Source organism: Syngnathoides biaculeatus, chromosome 1, assembly GCF_019802595.1.
Source record: "Syngnathoides biaculeatus isolate LvHL_M chromosome 1, ASM1980259v1, whole genome shotgun sequence".
In the NCBI taxonomy this organism is placed as follows: Eukaryota; Metazoa; Chordata; class Actinopteri; order Syngnathiformes; family Syngnathidae; genus Syngnathoides; species Syngnathoides biaculeatus.
Window position 1 is genome coordinate 10,685,843 of NC_084640.1, and position 17,662 is coordinate 10,703,504.

General features: G+C 45.6%; 1 protein-coding gene across 4 annotated transcripts; it reads left to right on the plus strand.

Annotated features, from left to right (window-relative positions):
* The first annotated feature begins 229 nt into the window (after nucleotides 1-229).
* Nucleotides 230-17,551, plus strand: kcng2 (potassium voltage-gated channel, subfamily G, member 2). 4 transcript variants are annotated; one of them, XM_061815556.1, is made up of 4 exons: nucleotides 230-392; nucleotides 4,260-5,102; nucleotides 13,332-13,829; nucleotides 13,952-17,551. In XM_061815556.1, the coding sequence occupies exons 2-4, from the start codon at nucleotides 4,335-4,337 to the stop codon at nucleotides 14,222-14,224; spliced, it is 1,539 nt and encodes a 512-aa protein (XP_061671540.1). In that variant the 5' UTR covers nucleotides 230-392; nucleotides 4,260-4,334; the 3' UTR covers nucleotides 14,225-17,551. The 4 variants fall into 4 exon arrangements, with proteins under 4 accessions (XP_061671540.1, XP_061671548.1, XP_061671526.1 ...); XM_061815564.1 differs by having other exon boundaries at nucleotides 13,332-13,568; nucleotides 13,650-17,551; XM_061815542.1 differs by having other exon boundaries at nucleotides 13,332-17,551.
* Nucleotides 17,552-17,662: the final 111 nt, after the last annotated feature.

A 17,662-nucleotide genomic window follows, 5' to 3' on the forward strand; every position in this document is an offset into this window, starting at 1 on the left:
CAGGAGCTGCTGTCACTCTCCTTTGTATGGAGCACACAGGCAGGTGCAAGAGAGGAGCATCACCAGTTTGGTTTTTTTTGTACATTTGACCAAACTAAGAGGAACGTGACAGATAAGAACTGAAGAACTCTTTTGCTTTTTGTGTGTGCGCGCGCAGGTTTTGTGTACACCCCCCACCCTCCCGCCACCCCACCCCCATGCTTTTCTCCCCCTCGTGTGCTTCGTGCGCGTAAAATGCGCCTCCGGGTGGACTCTCCGGCGCTCGTTCCCGTCCTTCTCCCCGCGTCGTCCCGCGACGCGTGCGTGGGAAACTTGTCGGCATGCTGCGCCTCGACGGCTGCGCGGACGCGTGGAACGCGCTGAAGCAGATGGACGCAGACTCGGCGAGCTGGGTGAGTCTTCTTCTTCTCCCTTCTTTTGTTTTTTTTTTTTACTATTGTTTTATTGGTAGCAAATCAAATAATGGATCGTGGCTTTGCCCGAGTGTGACGTGTTTGAAATTGTGTAATACCCGGAATGTATATGCGGGTCTCCGGGGGTTAACGGTGGCCCGTCGAATGCTACTTTCGGCTGTTATGGCTCTCAGGGGGGGGTGGGGGGGGGGGTTAAATTTGTCCCGTGAGACTTCATCGCGACGCCGTTATTTGTCACACCGTCGCGCCGCTGACAACATAAATAAAGACAAATGGAGACTTTTAAGGGGCGAGGGGGGGGACGATGAATTTAATAACATAAGTCTGCGCTGGAAGTGGCTATGCGCGCGCGCGTGCATGATCTCAGACGGGAGGACGCCAGGAGTTCAAAGGTAAAAGGTGAAGTCATGTGACGTCGGGCTGTCCACTTGAATCAACTTTAGTCAACATTTCCTGGAAGTTTTACGATTCCTATTAATGTTTCTTTGTACCTTTAAAACCTTTATCATCAGTTAGAAAATCCTTCCATCCATTTTCCTTGCCCCTTATCCTCACGAGGGTCGCGTAGAGTGCCGGAGCCTGTCCCAGCTGTCAACGCGCAGGAGTCGGGGTACACCCTCAACTTGTCGCCAGCCAATCGCATTGCAAATAGAGACAAACAGCCACACTCACAATCACACCTTGGGGCAATTTAGAGTGTCCGATTAATGTCGCATGTTTTTGGGATGCGAAGAAACCGGAGGAAATCCACACAGGCACGGGGAGAACATGCAAACTCCACACAGGCGGGACCGGTATTGTACCCGGGACCTCACAACTGTGAGGCCAATGCTTTACCAGCTGAACCACTGTGCTGCCGAGTTATAAAATCAAATAATGGAAATATAATCGCATTTGATGTTTCCGCAGTCCCTCTGACTTATTGAACTGTTGTTTATTAAAAATAGTCAAACGATATTTAAATATATTGTCATCCTGATTAGTGTTATTTGTGTTCTGACTCAAAAACGTCTTACTGTTCATACCATTATAACCCAGTACAATTCATAATAAAATAAATGTTATCAAAATAAAATTACAATAAAGATTCATTGTAATATTCTTAAATTATTTTACCAGATTATTGAAAGCTACAATCAAAAAAAAAAATCACCTTATCATTGCTACAATAAATTCTATCAATTATAAATCATTCATATTAATGCCTCAGTGCGATTGTAATATTCCGAGCCTCGCGCTATGCAAAATTTTAGGAACGAGTCCCTCGCAGTCCTCCAACACAGCGTTCAGTCGTAATATCATTTCTGACATTTTTGAAGCGAGCGAAGCCTCCGAGCGGGCCCAAATACAACAAGCGGCACCAGTCGTCTCTCTGGTGGTTTTGCCAGCACTTGATGGCCGTTTTGCATCAATCACTTTCGGCTCTGCCTCATTTGCCTGCTGCTGCTGTGGGTCTCCGAAAGCGACAGAGCCCAATCAAGCTCCTTTGGAAGGTTGTCAAGGGAGCACGGGGGGTTTGGGGGGGGTTTAAGACCCCCGCACGCTGACAGGCTACAGTCCTGCATCTCATGCTTTTTTTTCTGTAAATATTTGATTAGAACTCGACACTTAGCGACAATATAAAGTAGTCCGCGGACAAGCTGTTTAACAATTTATATTCACGAGCCTCTAAAAATAAGTCGACACACAATCGTTAATGTTTACACCGTCGGCAACAAAATTGAGCGCACCCCCCCCCCCCCCCCCGAAATGAAAATGACCAAACTGGGTCCAGTCGGCCATATTAACTATCCATTGTCACGTGACCAAGGTCTCAGTGGTGTTAAATTCACGCTCGCACTCTCAACTGATCTTTTACATTGTAGCAAATTGCCATTTCTTCACTGATGAGAAAATATTTGACATATGTTTGATTTTTGTGATAATACCGTGCATTACCGCAATCTGGCGAGTCCCATTTGTATGCGCAACTCGGCGGTTTGTCTCGTTTGAAAAAAGTTTCGGGGGAGCGAAAGAAGTCGGGGGAAGGTGACTTACGCGCGGTGATTTATGCCAGTCCACCTGGGAAGCAGTCTTGTTTAAAATATGTACAGTGTACGGTAAAATATGAATGCGGTGACTCTAGACGAGATTGAAATGTAAGACGCGAGGCGCACGTGCGCGATTTAAAGGACGCGAAGACCAGAAGTGCATCAAAATCAAAACATATATATATCTATATGTATGTATATCTGTTAGCGTAGATTAGCCTTGCCGGGTAAACCGAAATTCTGCAAGAGTCTCATTTGCCCCACCCCCACCCCCACCCTACAAAAAAAAGGGTCACAAAGGTCGGCATGGTGAGAAATACTCAAGTGGGTTTATTGCCTCTCCCGGTTGAAGTTTAGCGTCAAACTAAACATCAAACAAATAAAATTACACGATGTATTTAAAACAACCACATCACTGTATATTTTACAGTGAGTTAGCTTTATGCTAACCCCATAAATCGCATCCATGTGGCCATGTTATAACGCTTTTGAGAACAGCTAACGTCTCTCCTTAAGGCACCACTGTAATTGATTTAATGTGATATTATCGCGATTAATATCAAAATATTGTATTGTGAGTTATTCCCACCCCTACTTCCTAAAAGTTCGTTTGAATGGCCCATTATGACCAAAAAGCTAACGTGGTGTTCCTATGTATAATACTATTGGAGAGCATGACCCATATTTTATATACCGTATTTTCCACACTATAAGGCGCACCGCATCATAAGGCGCACCTTCAATGAATGGCCTATTTTTTTTTTTAAAATTCATATATGAGGCGCACCGCAGTACAAGGTGCATAGAATAAACACTACAGTAGACACTGGGGTTATGTTATGCATCCATTAGATGGAGCTGCACCAAAGGCTCAATATCGATCCATATCTTAGGCGTATTGGATTATAAAGCACAGCGTCGGCTTTTGTGAAAATTAAAAGCTTTTAGGTGCGCCTTAGAGTGCGGAAAATACAGTCGATCTAAATATGTATATATAAACAGGACAGAGGCTTCAGATTCTAGCCTTGGATCGAAGATGGCGTTCCTCGGCTTGTTCACGCAGTTGTGCGTGCGTCATCCTTCGCAAGGCGGGGGGAAAAAAAAAAAAAAAAAGAAAACAACTTTCAATGGGATGAAAAGCCCACCCAAAAGTGATCTAGTGTTTATATGTCCCCCCCCATCTTACGTCCCAGGAAGAGCAGTTATCTGCTCTTGTTCTCTCTTTTACCTTCATTTGGAGCCATTACCGTCCTTCTTTCATGCCGAGAACGGTGCGCAGCTGGGGGACGTGCACGCCGCACACGCCACGCAACAGTATACTAGCGCAGCACAAAGCAAGGTCTTTCGATGCTACGTCTATTACATTATTGTGTGCGGCACGAGTGTAATACAGCTAATGCATGTTTCCTTTACGGTTTCATTGCATTTTCTTCCATTTTGTCCTATTCTTCAGCCAGAAACACACGAAAGATACTTGCGTAGTTCTTTGTTTTCGATGCCATTTTCTATCTCGCAATGGGGCATTGTGGCTGTTTTGTTACTTTTCAGGGTTATCAAATCTTTTGAAACATCCTTCCATTTTCACTTCATTTCATTGTCATTGGGCGAGAGGCGAGGTACACGCAGTACCTTTCGCCAGCCAGTCGAAGTCACGTGAAACGAATCCACGCAATAATGAATAAATAAAAGTACAAACTGAGTTTTAGTTGGATGTTACAGTCCACTTCCGTCGGGGCCTGGTAGTGAAGTGTCGAGACGAGGGCATTTCTGGTTTCTCTTTTGTGTCTGTCATGTCGTGTTTCTGCTTGCGCGACAGAGCGGCGGCATGTTGGTGAACGGCTGACGGGCCGCGCCCCACCCGCCCTCCGTCTCGTGAAGCAACGCGGCCGCCATGTACCAGGAGGTGGCTTTCCTGGCCGGCAGCACCGAGCACCAGTTCACAACTTTCCACTTCAAGCGCGTGGAGAACCCCCAGGAGGTCTCCTCCAAAAAGGGCATCTTCTACAAGCGGGCCCAGTACCTCCTCAAGCCCCAGGCCCGGCAGCCGGACTCCGACGACGGGGCGGCCATCATCAACGTGGGCGGCATCAAGTACCGCATCCCCTGGTCCACCTTGGAGGAGTTCCCCATGACCAGGCTGGGGAAGCTGCGCGGCTGCAGCAACGAGGCCGAGATCATGGACGTGTGCGACGACTACGACGGCAGCCGCAACGAGTTCTTCTTTGACCGGAGCCCGTCGGCCTTCCGCTCCATCGTGACCTTCCTGGCGGCGGGCAAACTGCGGCTGCTCAGGGAGATGTGCGCCCTTTCCTTCCAGGAGGAGCTGCTCTACTGGGGCGTGGAGGAGAACAAGCTGGACTGGTGCTGCCTGAGGAAGCTGCGCCTGCGCCAGGAAGAGTACAAGGAGATGCGGAGGCTGGAGGAAGAGGACACCGAGCTGGGCACGCTGCAGTCCTGCGAGGAGACCCAGCAGCCGGGCGACGCTGCGGACGACAACCAGGAAGGCAGATGCATGCGGAGACTGAGGGACATGGTGGAGAACCCGCACTCCGGGATCCCCGGGAAGATCTTCGCCTGCCTCTCCGTGCTTTTCGTGGCCATCACCGCCGTGACGCTCTGCGTCAGCACCATGCCGGACCTCAGGGAGGAGGAGGAGAGGGTGAGTTCTCCAGCTTTGTCCCGGGGGGGGGGGAGGTGGGTTTGCCGTCAAAATCCAAACTTGAAGCCTCCTTTTATGCCCTGATCTGCCTCCGCAAATGAGGTTCCGATAAGTGAACTTAGCCACAAACTTGCTTCGTTAGCTTTTGGCTAACAAACCAGGATCATAAATAAACGTGTTCCTGCATGTAATATTTCACCATGAGAGGAACAAGTGGGATCCCTCTTCGAGCAGGGCAGCCTAAGGGATGTGTGCAGTACAATTCCGATTATGTTGATGCTTCAGCCCACGTACAGTACCCGATGTTTGTGTAAGTCATCTTGACACAAGCTCAGGGACACGGTGGGGGCTCCTTATGTTCGCCGCTTTCTCCTGGCACCGCCAACGTCAGCTGCGATTCAGACGCTTCCGTGACACGAAGATGGAGAGGGTTTCCTCCATTTGGGATTCTCTCGCATTCCCCCCCCAAAAAAAAAAAAACACAATATATTCTTATATAACATGATGATTATGCAAATTGTAGCCTCGAAATCCTGATCCATACACACAATGCTTATACGGCAAAACCTTATCCAACCAATTGACACTGGAACATTATTTTAGAGCTGCTGTTTATGGGATAAAAATGCAAGATAGAACGGCAGTCAAAATAGTTTTACCGCCATGTTGCTGAGTTCCTAGATTCACATATTTACCGATTTTAATTAATTTTTTGGGTGGGGGGGCTGAAGAAGAACGTATCATCCGATTTTAGTGTGAGGACCGTGTTCCTCTCTGACATTGTAATCTCATGACTGTGATTGGGGCGCCACTTACATAAACCAGATGATACTTGTCTGTTCATTTATGTATATACAGGTAAGACCTTGCCAAGTGAGGAATAGCCGATCAAAGTACTTCTTAACCAGTCTGCCTGCATGGAAGTTTTTTTTTTTTTTTTTTCCCCAAACTTGTACTTCCATGTCCTGCCCGTGTCTACCAAAAAGTTAACATTCCATCTCGTGGCACGTTGGCGCCAAGGAACTACGTACGTGTGAGTATTATGTGCTTTATTTAAATGAGTGTAGTCGTAGTAACATACCGTAATTTCCGGCCTACAAGCTGCGACTTTTTTCACACGCTTTCAACCCTGCGGTTTATGCGGGGATGCTGCTAATTTGTGCATTTTTTCTAACGTCCGCAAGGCGGCACTCGAGTGGAAAAGGTAAGAGTGAGACTGGTGGAATATATGTAACGAGGAAGTGACTTTTACTGGTCTGGCCCTATTATCGCTGTGCTAGCGTGTTACTGCCGTGTCTCAGTGATTTTTACCAGTATGTTTTTTTTTTTAACCGGCCCTGTTAGCGCGGGGCTAGTGTTAGCGTTAAACTCTCTGTGAACTGTTTTTCTTTGCAAATATCTCGTTTCAATGTGTGTTTCAATTTTTTTAACGGCCGCAAGGGGGCACTTGAGCAGAAAAAGATAAGACCGAGCGGAATATATGTGCCGAGGAAGTGAGTTTTACCGGCCATGTTAGTGCTGCGCTAGCGTTAGTACTTTGGTAGCATGTTGCTGCAGTGTTATTCGCGTGTCTCAGTGATTTTTACCGGTATTTTTTCATTTTTTTTTAACCAGCCCGGTCAGCGCCGTGCTAGCGTTAGCGTCACGCTTGTGTTAGCACCGCGCTAGCATTAAACTCTGTGTCCCGTCTTTCTTTGTAAATATCTCATGTTTCAATGTGGGCACTTCCGGCTTTTACACGGCTGCGGCCTATGTATGTACCAAATGGTATTTCCTTCACAAATGTACTGGGTGTGGCTTATAACCAGGTGCCCTCTGTAGGCCGGGAAATACAGTGAAAAATTGATTAATTTATCGTTCAGCTCTCCAGTTTTAAAGTATTCCTGTTGAAACATTAACGCAGTTACAACTGTTGTAAAAGTTGACCTCTTAAGAGTGTCAGCAGTCAAGACTTTTTTCAACCTTGCACGACCACCTCAGCACTAATCGATGCCCTGACATCACCGAGCCGTCGACCCTAACAAGCACGTTAAAGCCCCCGTTCCCCTTCGGAGACCGTCGAGACTCAATTCCGTCTCGCTAATTCCCCCTCTTGAATGATGCATAAGCCGAGCGTGATTAAAGAACCGGCCTGCGGCGTCACCTCTCTGTCAAATGTGTCTTCATCCACCGAAGATGAAGGCTTTCTTCTTAAAAGGGAGTTGAGTGAAGATTAGATGAGGCAAATCATCGAGGGGAAAAAAAAACCCCCATATAATTCACTCTTGTGGGTGTCGACACGCACGTCGATCTTTAAAACGGGGATGTTACTCGGGGTTGATTTGCGACTGACGTTAATCGACTGCAATCGACGAAAAAAGGCACCTTCGAGAGCAAAAGGTTACGGCTATTTACGGTGGGAGTGAGAGAACTTGAAATAAATCACAACAACGAAGAAACGGTCTTAGTAAGACACAAATCATCGGTCGGGCAATCTAGAGTCCAATCAATTTGACGAGAACGTCGGTGTTGCTTAAAGCTATAAAAAAAAAAAAAAAACAGCACAGTTTGTTGTATTTCCCAACGTGAAGCGCACTTGGCACAGTCGAGATAGTTAGGATGCTGTCTGACACCTCAACAATAGAATGTGATCACACTTTTATTTTTACTCTGCCCAAACAGCGTTTACTTTAATTTAATTAAGCGCCGTGGCTGCACATGGACTACTTTGGCACCCACTATGAACTGTAAAAAATATCTGCGCTGGCTTCCTTAAAGGCCCGTTGTCACCTCTTTAACACCTTTTTTGGATTCGTGATTTTATGAATAGGACACATTCTCAAAAATGTATCATTTTAATTTGGAACTACCGTAATTCCCGGCTTACAGAGCGCACCTGTTTATAAGCCTCACCCAATACATTTGCAAGGGAAATACCATTTAGTACATGCATACGCCGCAGCTGTGTAAAACCCGCAAGTGCACACATTGAAACACCAGATTTTTACAAAGACATTACACAGATTTTAATGCTAGCGGTGCCGCACTAACGCTAATGCTAGTGCCTCGCTAACACTAGCGCCGCACTAACAGGGCTGGTTAAAAAAACAAAAACATACCGGTAAAAATCCCTAAGACAGGGCCGGTAAAAGCCACTTCCTCGGCACATATATTCCACCGGTCTCAGTCTTAACTTTTCCGCTTGAGTGCCCCCTTGCGTCCGTTAGAAAATAATGCACAAATTAGCCGCATCACCGCATAAACCGCAGGGTTGGAAGCGTGTCAAAAAAGTCGCGGTTTATAAGCCAGAAATTACGGGAGAGATGGAAAATGAAAATTATATCTTGTATCTCCAAGCACCAGTCACTCATCTAAGACATGTTGAATTTACAAGTGAGTTTGCCATTTTTTCCCAGTCAAGCTAATTGAGCTGGAGAACGTGTCGCATTTGTCACGGTGTGAATGCACACGAGCCGTTAAAGAGGTGACATGTACCGTAAGCACCGGCGCTTCGAGTGATCGAGAGCATTTTTCTTGCAGTCGCCGGTGCTTGCCACAGTCGTGCGCAGCTACCGCACGTAATTAAACGCAAGTAAATGTTCTCTGACAGAGGTACGAGGAACGGCGCGATCGGAGCCACATGCTATTCTTGAAGCGTCGGGCAGCACCGTCTTAGTTAGCATGTTAGCGCGCACTTGTGAAAACACAATGCGCACAATTGCTTGTGATTACAGCCAAGCACTTTGCATGCATTAGGACCCGGCACAGGGAACCGCTTGTGCTAATTACGGCGTCTCCCTCCGCCGAGGGGTCGGGACCCCCTCGCCCCCCTCCCCACCCCACAGTCCCATTATTACAGAGCATCCATTAGGCTTGATAGGCAGCCTTTACATTAGCGCGCATCTGCCCTGCTCTAATGAAACCGTCACATGGAAAACATGGTTTTGTTTTTGCAAAAGGGGACAATGTCAGTGTGTCTGACTTATGATAATGAAGGGAAAGTCATGGATTTGTGACAAATTATCTGATTCACTTAAATGTAAAACTTTGTCTAATGTCGCTTTATTTGTCTGCTCGTAAGGTTGTGCACAAACATCTTAGATTGAATTGGCCTTGGTGCAGGTCAGAGTATTTTTACATATATATTTTTGTTACCATGTTAGCATGATTTTTAAAAAAAAAAACACAGCCCTTCATGACACCAAGGACCATATTTGGCTATGATAGTTATTAAACTCAAAACAATCATCCTAAAATACTATTTAAACATCCCAATCTTGAATGAATATGCATAAAATAGACCGTAATAAAATGTATCTGCTGTGTAGTTATATTTATATAGACTTTTCGAGGATTAGATTTATGTATTTTATGTATCGTAAGCGTAGCTCCGTTCAAAGGACGATGACAAAATTCTCGGCTCCTGCGTTCGGTTCTTATCCGAATTCGGGTTGCTGGGCCTCGGCGGGCGTGGACTTCGAAATGAAATCACGCGAGGTTAAACGAGTTAAATGGAAATGTCGTGCGGGCGAGCAAGCTCGTAATGCAACACAGGAAGCGGCGCGCGTTCGTCCGCTGCGGTCACGTGACCTGACCCCGACGGTCCCGGCGTGGAGCCGATGACAACGCCGAGCACTTAGCCCGTCTGACTCATCTAATGGCCGGTCCATTTTCTTTTCCGCTCTTATTTTCAACATGTGCGTTTTTATCGCCTCCCCGTCAACTCTGCGCGGATGAATATGGGATGAAAGGTCAACATATTTCAACATAATGTCGCATGGATGGACATTGTTAGAATAATACAGGACAAGTTCGGCGATGTGACATGTTGTGTTCAGGGACATCCGGTTTAAACGTAACTTGCTGACCGTTGTTGCTTTGATCCCATTAGTGGTACTCATTGCCTTCAAATCTCAATCCAATTTGGTCCAAACAGCACCTGGTGCCTCGTTTAAATTAACTGACATCTGGTAAGAACGCCATCTTGGATTTTTTTTTTTTTTTTTTTTTTAACCTTCTACCTTCCTACGCTTCGATCAAGGGACGGCGGACATCGTCCCCAACGGTCTCAGTGGGGTTACGATGAATGAGAAGCTGACCAATTCAATTTGGTCGAACAAAGGAAGCACAAAAAGATACTGTGTGGTCATTCTCACGGGGATTTTGAGGGTACACAGGTGTGTCATAAACTAATCACGTATGAAGCTTTTTTTTTTTTTTTTTTTCCCTATTTCCTGGAAGTCGGCCTCCCCGCCCCACTTTTGAGACGCTCCAATCAGTCAAAAATGTGCTTTGAAGTCAAAGTAGTAAAAGCAACAAATTGGGCTCTTAAGCAAATTGCTACTCGAAGCGCTGGAGACCTTCAAACGGGGATAAAAGAAATGATTTGTTTGTTTTGTTCATGACAGGAAGGTACTATTTTTTTTGGGGGGGGGTGAGAGAAAAGTAAAGGACAAATTCAGGGAAAAAAAATGTGGAAAACAAAACAACCATAATTTCCTTGCTTTCTCTCTATATTTGTCTCTCTCTCTTTTTTTTTTTTTTTTTTTTAATTAGAAAGCACTCACACTCAGAAATTCAATTTGAAGCCTGGTTGATGCGAGTCAAAAAGTGCCAGTAAATAAATCGAATAAAAGGATGCGAAAATTGGGAGGTGAGGAGGCAACGTTTTTCCAAGCTTGCGTTCAGCTGTGATTGCCCAGCTACCAAATGGCGAGCAGAAAGCTCAAATTGTCACGTCGACAGAGTCACGTTTGTTTTGTTTTTTTGTTTGGACGCTAACGTGGTAACAAAGGAGGGCTTTCGGTGATGATTTGCATCAAGATTAGCGTGCGGTGGGGACGCTTTGATTAGCTGTGAATTTGCAAAATGGCTTTCGAAGAGAGAAACCGAGCGTATTTTATCACCTGAGATACTCAAACTCATTTTTCTCGTGGGCCACATTGTTGTTCCCGTTTGCCTCAGAGGGCCGTTATGACTGTGGAACAAAAATATTTCATCATCTCACCATATTTTTGTCGTCAATTTATGAACTAGCTTTGGAATCAGAAATCAAAGCGTAATGTGTTTATTTCAACTATTCACGTTTGGTAACACAAAAAATGCTTGTAATATCTCAACTTTATCATTAATGATATGTGACAATTTGAAATTTTGGTACAGATTTTTACAAGAATCATGGAAATTGACATTAGATGTGGCTTCGCGGGCCGCATAAAATCATGTGGCGGGCCAGATCTGGCCCCCAAGCCTTGAGTTTGACACCTGTGTACTATGGGAACACCTTCCAAATATTTGCATTGATAAATATTCCATTACTCTAATATAGTAGCCATTACTACATGGATTTGGCACACTAAACATGAACAATTTATTTTATTTTGGTAATGATAATTATTATGCACCCCGCATGGATGGAACACCTCCAGATGGAGTTATCTTTATTTTGCATTTGAACATAAGAGAGAATCTGCAGCCAAAGTCTCAGGCCGAGCGAGAACCTGGCGGGATTGTTGATTTTACGCTCTCGGTGGACCTCGGTCACTCCGGCAAATAAGAATCATGATAACGACTGGGAACTTTAAGCTTAAAGCTGGAGCTTTGTTTATTTTCACGGACCATAATTCCCGGCCTACAGAGCGCACCTGCTTGTAAGCCTCACCGAGTACGTTTGTAAAGGAAATACCATTTGGTACATACATACGCCGCAGCTGCGTAAAACCGCAAGTGCCCACATTGAAACCTACATTTAAACACGAGATATTCACAAAGACAGACAGCAAACAGAGTCTAACGCTAGCGCCGTGCTAACTGGGCCGGTTAAAAAAAAAAACATACTGGTAAAAATGACTGAGACACGGCAGAAACACGCTAACGCAGCGCTAACAGTACCGGTAAAAGTCACTTCCTCGGCACATGTATTCCACTGGTCTCACTCTTACCTTTTCTGCTCAAGTGCCCCCTTGCGGCCGTTAAAAAAAAAAAAAAAAATGCACAAATTAGCCGCACCACCACATGAACTGCAGGGCTCCAAGCGTGTGGGAAAAAAAGTTATGGCTTATTTACGGTACGGTAATCGTTGCGAGGAATCGAACGACTTTCCTTTTGTCACAGCGCACGTGACAAGAGGCGTTTTCACCAGAGTAAGCGGAGGATGACAACTGCGAGCGTACTCCACACTCGTTTGTGACTCCACGGTTTCAGAACGAGATGCATAAAAGATTTACTTGCGTGTTTAAAATTTAACATATGATGGGTGGAAAAGCACATCGTACTCAACACCGGTTCAAACCCAGAACCTCTCCGACTGCCATGCAGACGTGCAAACCACTTGTGGGTTATGTCAACCAAGCTACTTCACCCATTGCCAGTTATATTTCACGTGAAAAAAAAAACAAAACAACATTTTATAACGGTGATAATTTAACGCTTAACACAATTTTTTCCTTTGACTGAGCAAAGGTAATAGAAAATATTAGTTCATGCGCTAACGTCCAGTTTAACGGCACAAAGCGTCAATATAAACGACGCGGGTCAACGGCTTCTTATTTCCCGCAGCCGACAAAGTGAATGCTTGACAAAACTTCGTTAAACGTGTAAATATGAAACGCAAGCCGCTCCTCGTTCGCGTGGTGCTTCAGGGCCGCCTTTGACTTAACTACTAAACAACGTCTCGTAATTATACGCTCAAATATTCATGAGCAGGGATGATTCACGATAAAAAGAGACATTTTTTTCCCCCACATCACCTTTGATGGTGCCGGTTGTTGCCTTTTTCTTGTTTTTTACACTTCAATGAATATTCCAGCACTTTCCTTGTTCATTAAGAATAACTAAAGAATAATGAACTCAAAGCGCTTTCAATTTACGACATCACCTTCATCACTTTTTTTTTTTTTTTTAATACGCTGTTCCTGCTTTTTCTCACGACCGTGACACACTTTTTGAATCCCGAGCACCACAGATAATCGGTTCCGATTATATCGACACGATCCGGTCGGGTGTGATGCCTAAACCTGTCCGACTTCCAGCGCGCTGGCATTTCTGTCTCCTAATCTCTCGCATAATTGATGCATTCAACCTAAACTTTATCTTCTACTTATAAGATGTGCTGACGTCAGATCCAAAGGAATGCAACACCGCCCCCTTTAGGGGTATGTCGGTCATTACAGCGGTTCCCAAACCTTAATTTCCCAAACAAAAATAACAATAATGTCTCGTCGTCGGTGACATTCTCACCTCGGCCTGCAGGGGGAGTGCTCGCAGAGGTGTTTCAACATCTTCGTGCTGGAGACGGTGTGCGTGGCGTGGTTCTCGCTGGAGTTTGTGCTGCGCTTCATCCAGACGCAGAAGAAGTGCACCTTCCTGCGTACGCCGCTCAACGTCATCGACGTGGTGGCCATCTTGCCCTACTACGTCACGCTCATCGTGGATTCGCTGTCGGTGGGGGGCAAGCCGGCGGGCTCCGGGAACAACTACCTGGAGAAGGTGGGCCTCGTCCTTCGGGTCCTGCGGGCGCTGAGGATCTTTTACGTCATGAGGCTGGCTCGCCATTCGCTGGGCCTGCAGACCCTGGGACTGACGGTGAAGAGGTGCACCCGGGAGTTCGGTTTACTGCTCCTCTTCCTGTGCGTGGCCATGGCGCTCTTCTCTCCTTTGGTCTTCCTGGCCGAGAGCGAGTTCGGCGCCAAGCAGGAGTTCACCAGCATCCCCGGCAGCTACTGGTGGGCCGTCATCTCCATGACCACGGTGGGCTACGGCGACATGGTGCCCAGGAGCATCCCCGGCCAGGTGGTGGCGCTCAGCAGCATCCTGAGCGGCATCCTGCTCATGGCCTTTCCCGTCACGTCCATCTTTCACACCTTCTCCAGGTCCTACGTGGAACTGAAGGAGGAGCAGAACCGAGCGCTCAGGCAGAAGCCCGACTCGCAGGACAGCAGCAAATCGCAGAACAGCGAAGACTCCCAAGAGACGGACAGCTTCCGCGGAGCGGCGGAAGCCGCCATCTCGGCCGCTCAGAGAAGGAAGTCCATGGCTCTGCACAGAGAGCAGATCCAGACTTAGCGGGTCCTTTCGGTCTGGTCTTCAAGTCACGGGAATCTCAGTTGGTCTTGCCGCATGGACCGCGTAAAACTTCGTTTTGACTTTGCAGTTCTGGTGAATCGATTCAAAAGTATCCTGAAATCGAGTACTGTTGTATGAGTTTGGGAAAGAAAAACTGCCATAAAGACTTCGTGAGACGGGTCCACACATGGGAATCGGAACTGATTTGAGCAACCCCCCAAGATCAAAGTCAACTAAGTCCAATAAAAAAAAAACAATCGTTCTCAAAATATTAACACCCCCCCCAAAAAAAAAACTTCACTCTCCAAGTACCATCATTGGCTTTACTAGGCCGAAGTCCAGCCATCTATTATCCAAGCTGCTTATCCTCACAAGGGTCACAGGAGAGCCAGAGCCTATCCCATGTAGCCTACGCCCTGAACGGGTCTCTAGTGAGCGGCAAGGTAGATATCGACACAGTCACTGAGTGGGAATCGAACCCACGCTGCCTGCACCACTGTCAGGCGTGTGTACCACTACACCATCAGTGACTCTATTAGCCCAGAGTGTTTTGTAAACGTATTCCGAAATAGAATATTTAATATTGTAAGAGGAACACTATAGTTTAAAAAAACAAAAAGTAACAATTCGCTCGAACGGTTTTGCACGTTTAATTAAAGTTATACCAAATTGTTGAAAAACGAAATTTTCTCAATGAGAAGTGTCATTTTTTCCCCCTTCTTTTCAGCAAAAGTCAGCTTTTTGGATTGCTGTCCTAACTTTGTAATAATGACGCGAAACGGAACGATAGCCAATTTCCAGTTAGCCTGCCTTCGTCACTGAATTTTTACGAAGTCCGTATGCCTTGTGGCACCGCGCTGCCTCCCCCGGGTGACTCTCGGTACTGCGGCGGGCATCCAGTTTTAGGGAGGAGACTCGTCATTGTCAGTGGAAGTTTCGTAGCGTGGTTGTCAAGAACAACACACATGCCCGTTTTTTTTTCCTTTTTCTTCATTTCTCACATTTAAAGAATTGGTTTAACGTGTTACGTGCCCCCCCCCCCCTTCGTACTCATACTAAATATTTTACACAGTCTTGTTTGCGAAGCCGAATGATTGAGACGGAGAGTCGCGTTCACAGGAATTATTGATGTGCTGTTTCTTTCCCATTCACCGTCTCATTCCGTATGCACGATGTGTGCCAGGCTAATTATAGGCCACAGTGCAGCAAAAAAAAAAATAATAATAATAATAAATGCTTGACAGTCTGTTGGGAAATTAGATTGACAAGGAAATGACAAAAGGATTGACGCCACTCGTCTGGAGGAAAACGTGAGGGGGGAAGATGAGTTCAATGCATCTAGACAAAGTAGAAATGAGTCACCGTCTGCAATTTTATTTTCCCCTAAAGTCCAAGTGTTACCAATAAGCTTCAGTAAATGCATTTTTTAAAACAAGTTTAATGAGTAAATTGACAAGAATCTTTAAAGTGATGAAAACCATCATCTTTATAGAGTTGGAAATGTGCTAACCACCAATTTTTAGTATTTTATTGTGTTTGGAAGATAATGGTGCGTTCATCTGAGATGACACGCTGGGGCGACCCCGAAAGGGACAAGCCGAAAGAAACTTACTTACTGTTAAAATTTTCCTTGGTTGGTGAAAAAAATAAGCCTGAATGTCCATTTATTTATTATTTATGTATCATAATTCCCGGCCTACAGAGCGCACCTGGTTATTTGCCTCACCCAGTACATTTGTAAAGGAAAAAACATTTGGTCCATACATACGCCGCAGCTGCGTAAAAGCCACTAGTGCCCGCATTGAAACACGAGATATTTACAAAGAAAAACGGTACACAGAGAGTTTAGCGCTAATGCTAGCACCCCGCTAACAGGTCCGGTTAAAAAAAACATACCGGTAAAAATCCCTGAGACACGGCAGTAACACACTAGCGCAGTGCTAACAGGGCCGGACCGGTAAGTCACCTCCTCGGCACATATATTCCACCGGTCTCACTCTTACCTTTTCCGGTTGAGTGCCCCCTTGCGGACGTTAGGAAAAAAAATGCACAAATTAGCTGCATCACCACATAAACCGCAGGGTTGGAAGCGTGTGGAAAAAAAGTCACGGCTTATAGGCCGGAAATTACGGTAATTGCTGCGGGGAAGCGAACGAGTTTCCTTTTGTCACAGCGCACGTGACAAGTGGCGTTTTCATCAAAGTAAGCGAAGGTTGACGACTTCGAGCGTACTCCACACCCGTTTGTAGAGTTTGATGCTATCGCTAGCACCCTGCTAACAGGGCTGGTTAAAAAACATCCCGGTAAAAATCACTGAGACATGGCAGTGACGCGCTAGCGCAGCACTAACAGGGTCAGCAGGAAATTATGGTAATTCTCAATAACAATTACAAGAATAGTTCTTACTGGCTTACTCGCTAATAAAATGTTTTTATGGCATAGTAATTATGTAGTATAGAGTTGTACATAGTTATATTTGCGTATGGAAGGGTGAATTTACTTTTGAAATTCCTCATTCGATCAAAAGTGTACAAAAAAAAACAGCACGTTACGAAACCTTTCAGGGAATTCAAGAATGAATGTTGACTTTGGATTCTTATTTTGTGCTCGATTCCTTCATCTACGTCAACAGCGTTGTGCGTATCAGTCGCTGACAACCCTTTAGTCGCATATGTAGAGCTTGGATGAAGTGCAAAGGGCATAACGCAGAAAAAAAAAAATTATGTACAAAAGGCCTTTTGATATTCACCCCACCCTCAGCCGCCCTCGGGCAGCAGAAACGAAAGAGCTGACACGCCGGCCGTCAGAAATAATGGATTTCCTCGTCTGGGCGAGTGCGGTTTGTGACTTTTCGCGACTGGAGTGCCTTGTCAGGAGAAAACCCGACAGTGTTAAACTGTGAAAGTGCACTCTTTGAAAATCCTACACAGGCATGATTAGGCTACGACACAATGCATGAAAATATTGCACACAAACAAATGTATCGATTGTTTTTTTTTTTTTTTTTCATAATCAATTGACTTTTCAAAATGGACGGTTGGAATGCAACAACCTGGAATGTATTTTTGGTTATGAAACACCAGCCTCCTTTAAAAAAAAAAAAAAAAAAAATTATAAAGATTCTGATGAACTCCTTGAGTGGGAAATTGTTAATTCATTTCCGCACAGGAAGTGAGTGAACTTTGCGAGCGTGCATGTCGTGCCTGTACTTCCACTGCGCTCGGAACATTCCTAAATTGTTTGCTCCTGTGTTTCTTTTCCCCCCTCCACGTTGGCTGTTAATAATAAATGGGAACTGTTTCCACGAGTGATGTTGGCTCAGTGCGCCGCAACTTTGATAAACAGTGACAGAGGCTCCTCGGAGGTGAAAATTTCTCGGGCTCCACGGCCGACACGCAGAATACATTTAGCCGGTAACTCACGGACGCTCTCATCACACCAGCACACCTTCGACGAGCATCCCGGCAAGCCACACGGAGCTAAAAAAAAAAGAGGAACTACTGTGAAGATGATGAGGA

Bases quoted from the DNA above. Each gene is read 5' to 3' on its own strand.
- kcng2 (XM_061815542.1), top strand. From the start codon at position 4,335: ATGTACCAGGAGGTGGCTTTCCTGGCCGGCAGCACCGAGCACCAGTTC. The intron at 5,103-13,331 runs GTGAGTTCTCCA...CTCGGCCTGCAG, and splicing joins TCAGGGAGGAGGAGGAGAGG to GGGGAGTGCTCGCAGAGGTG.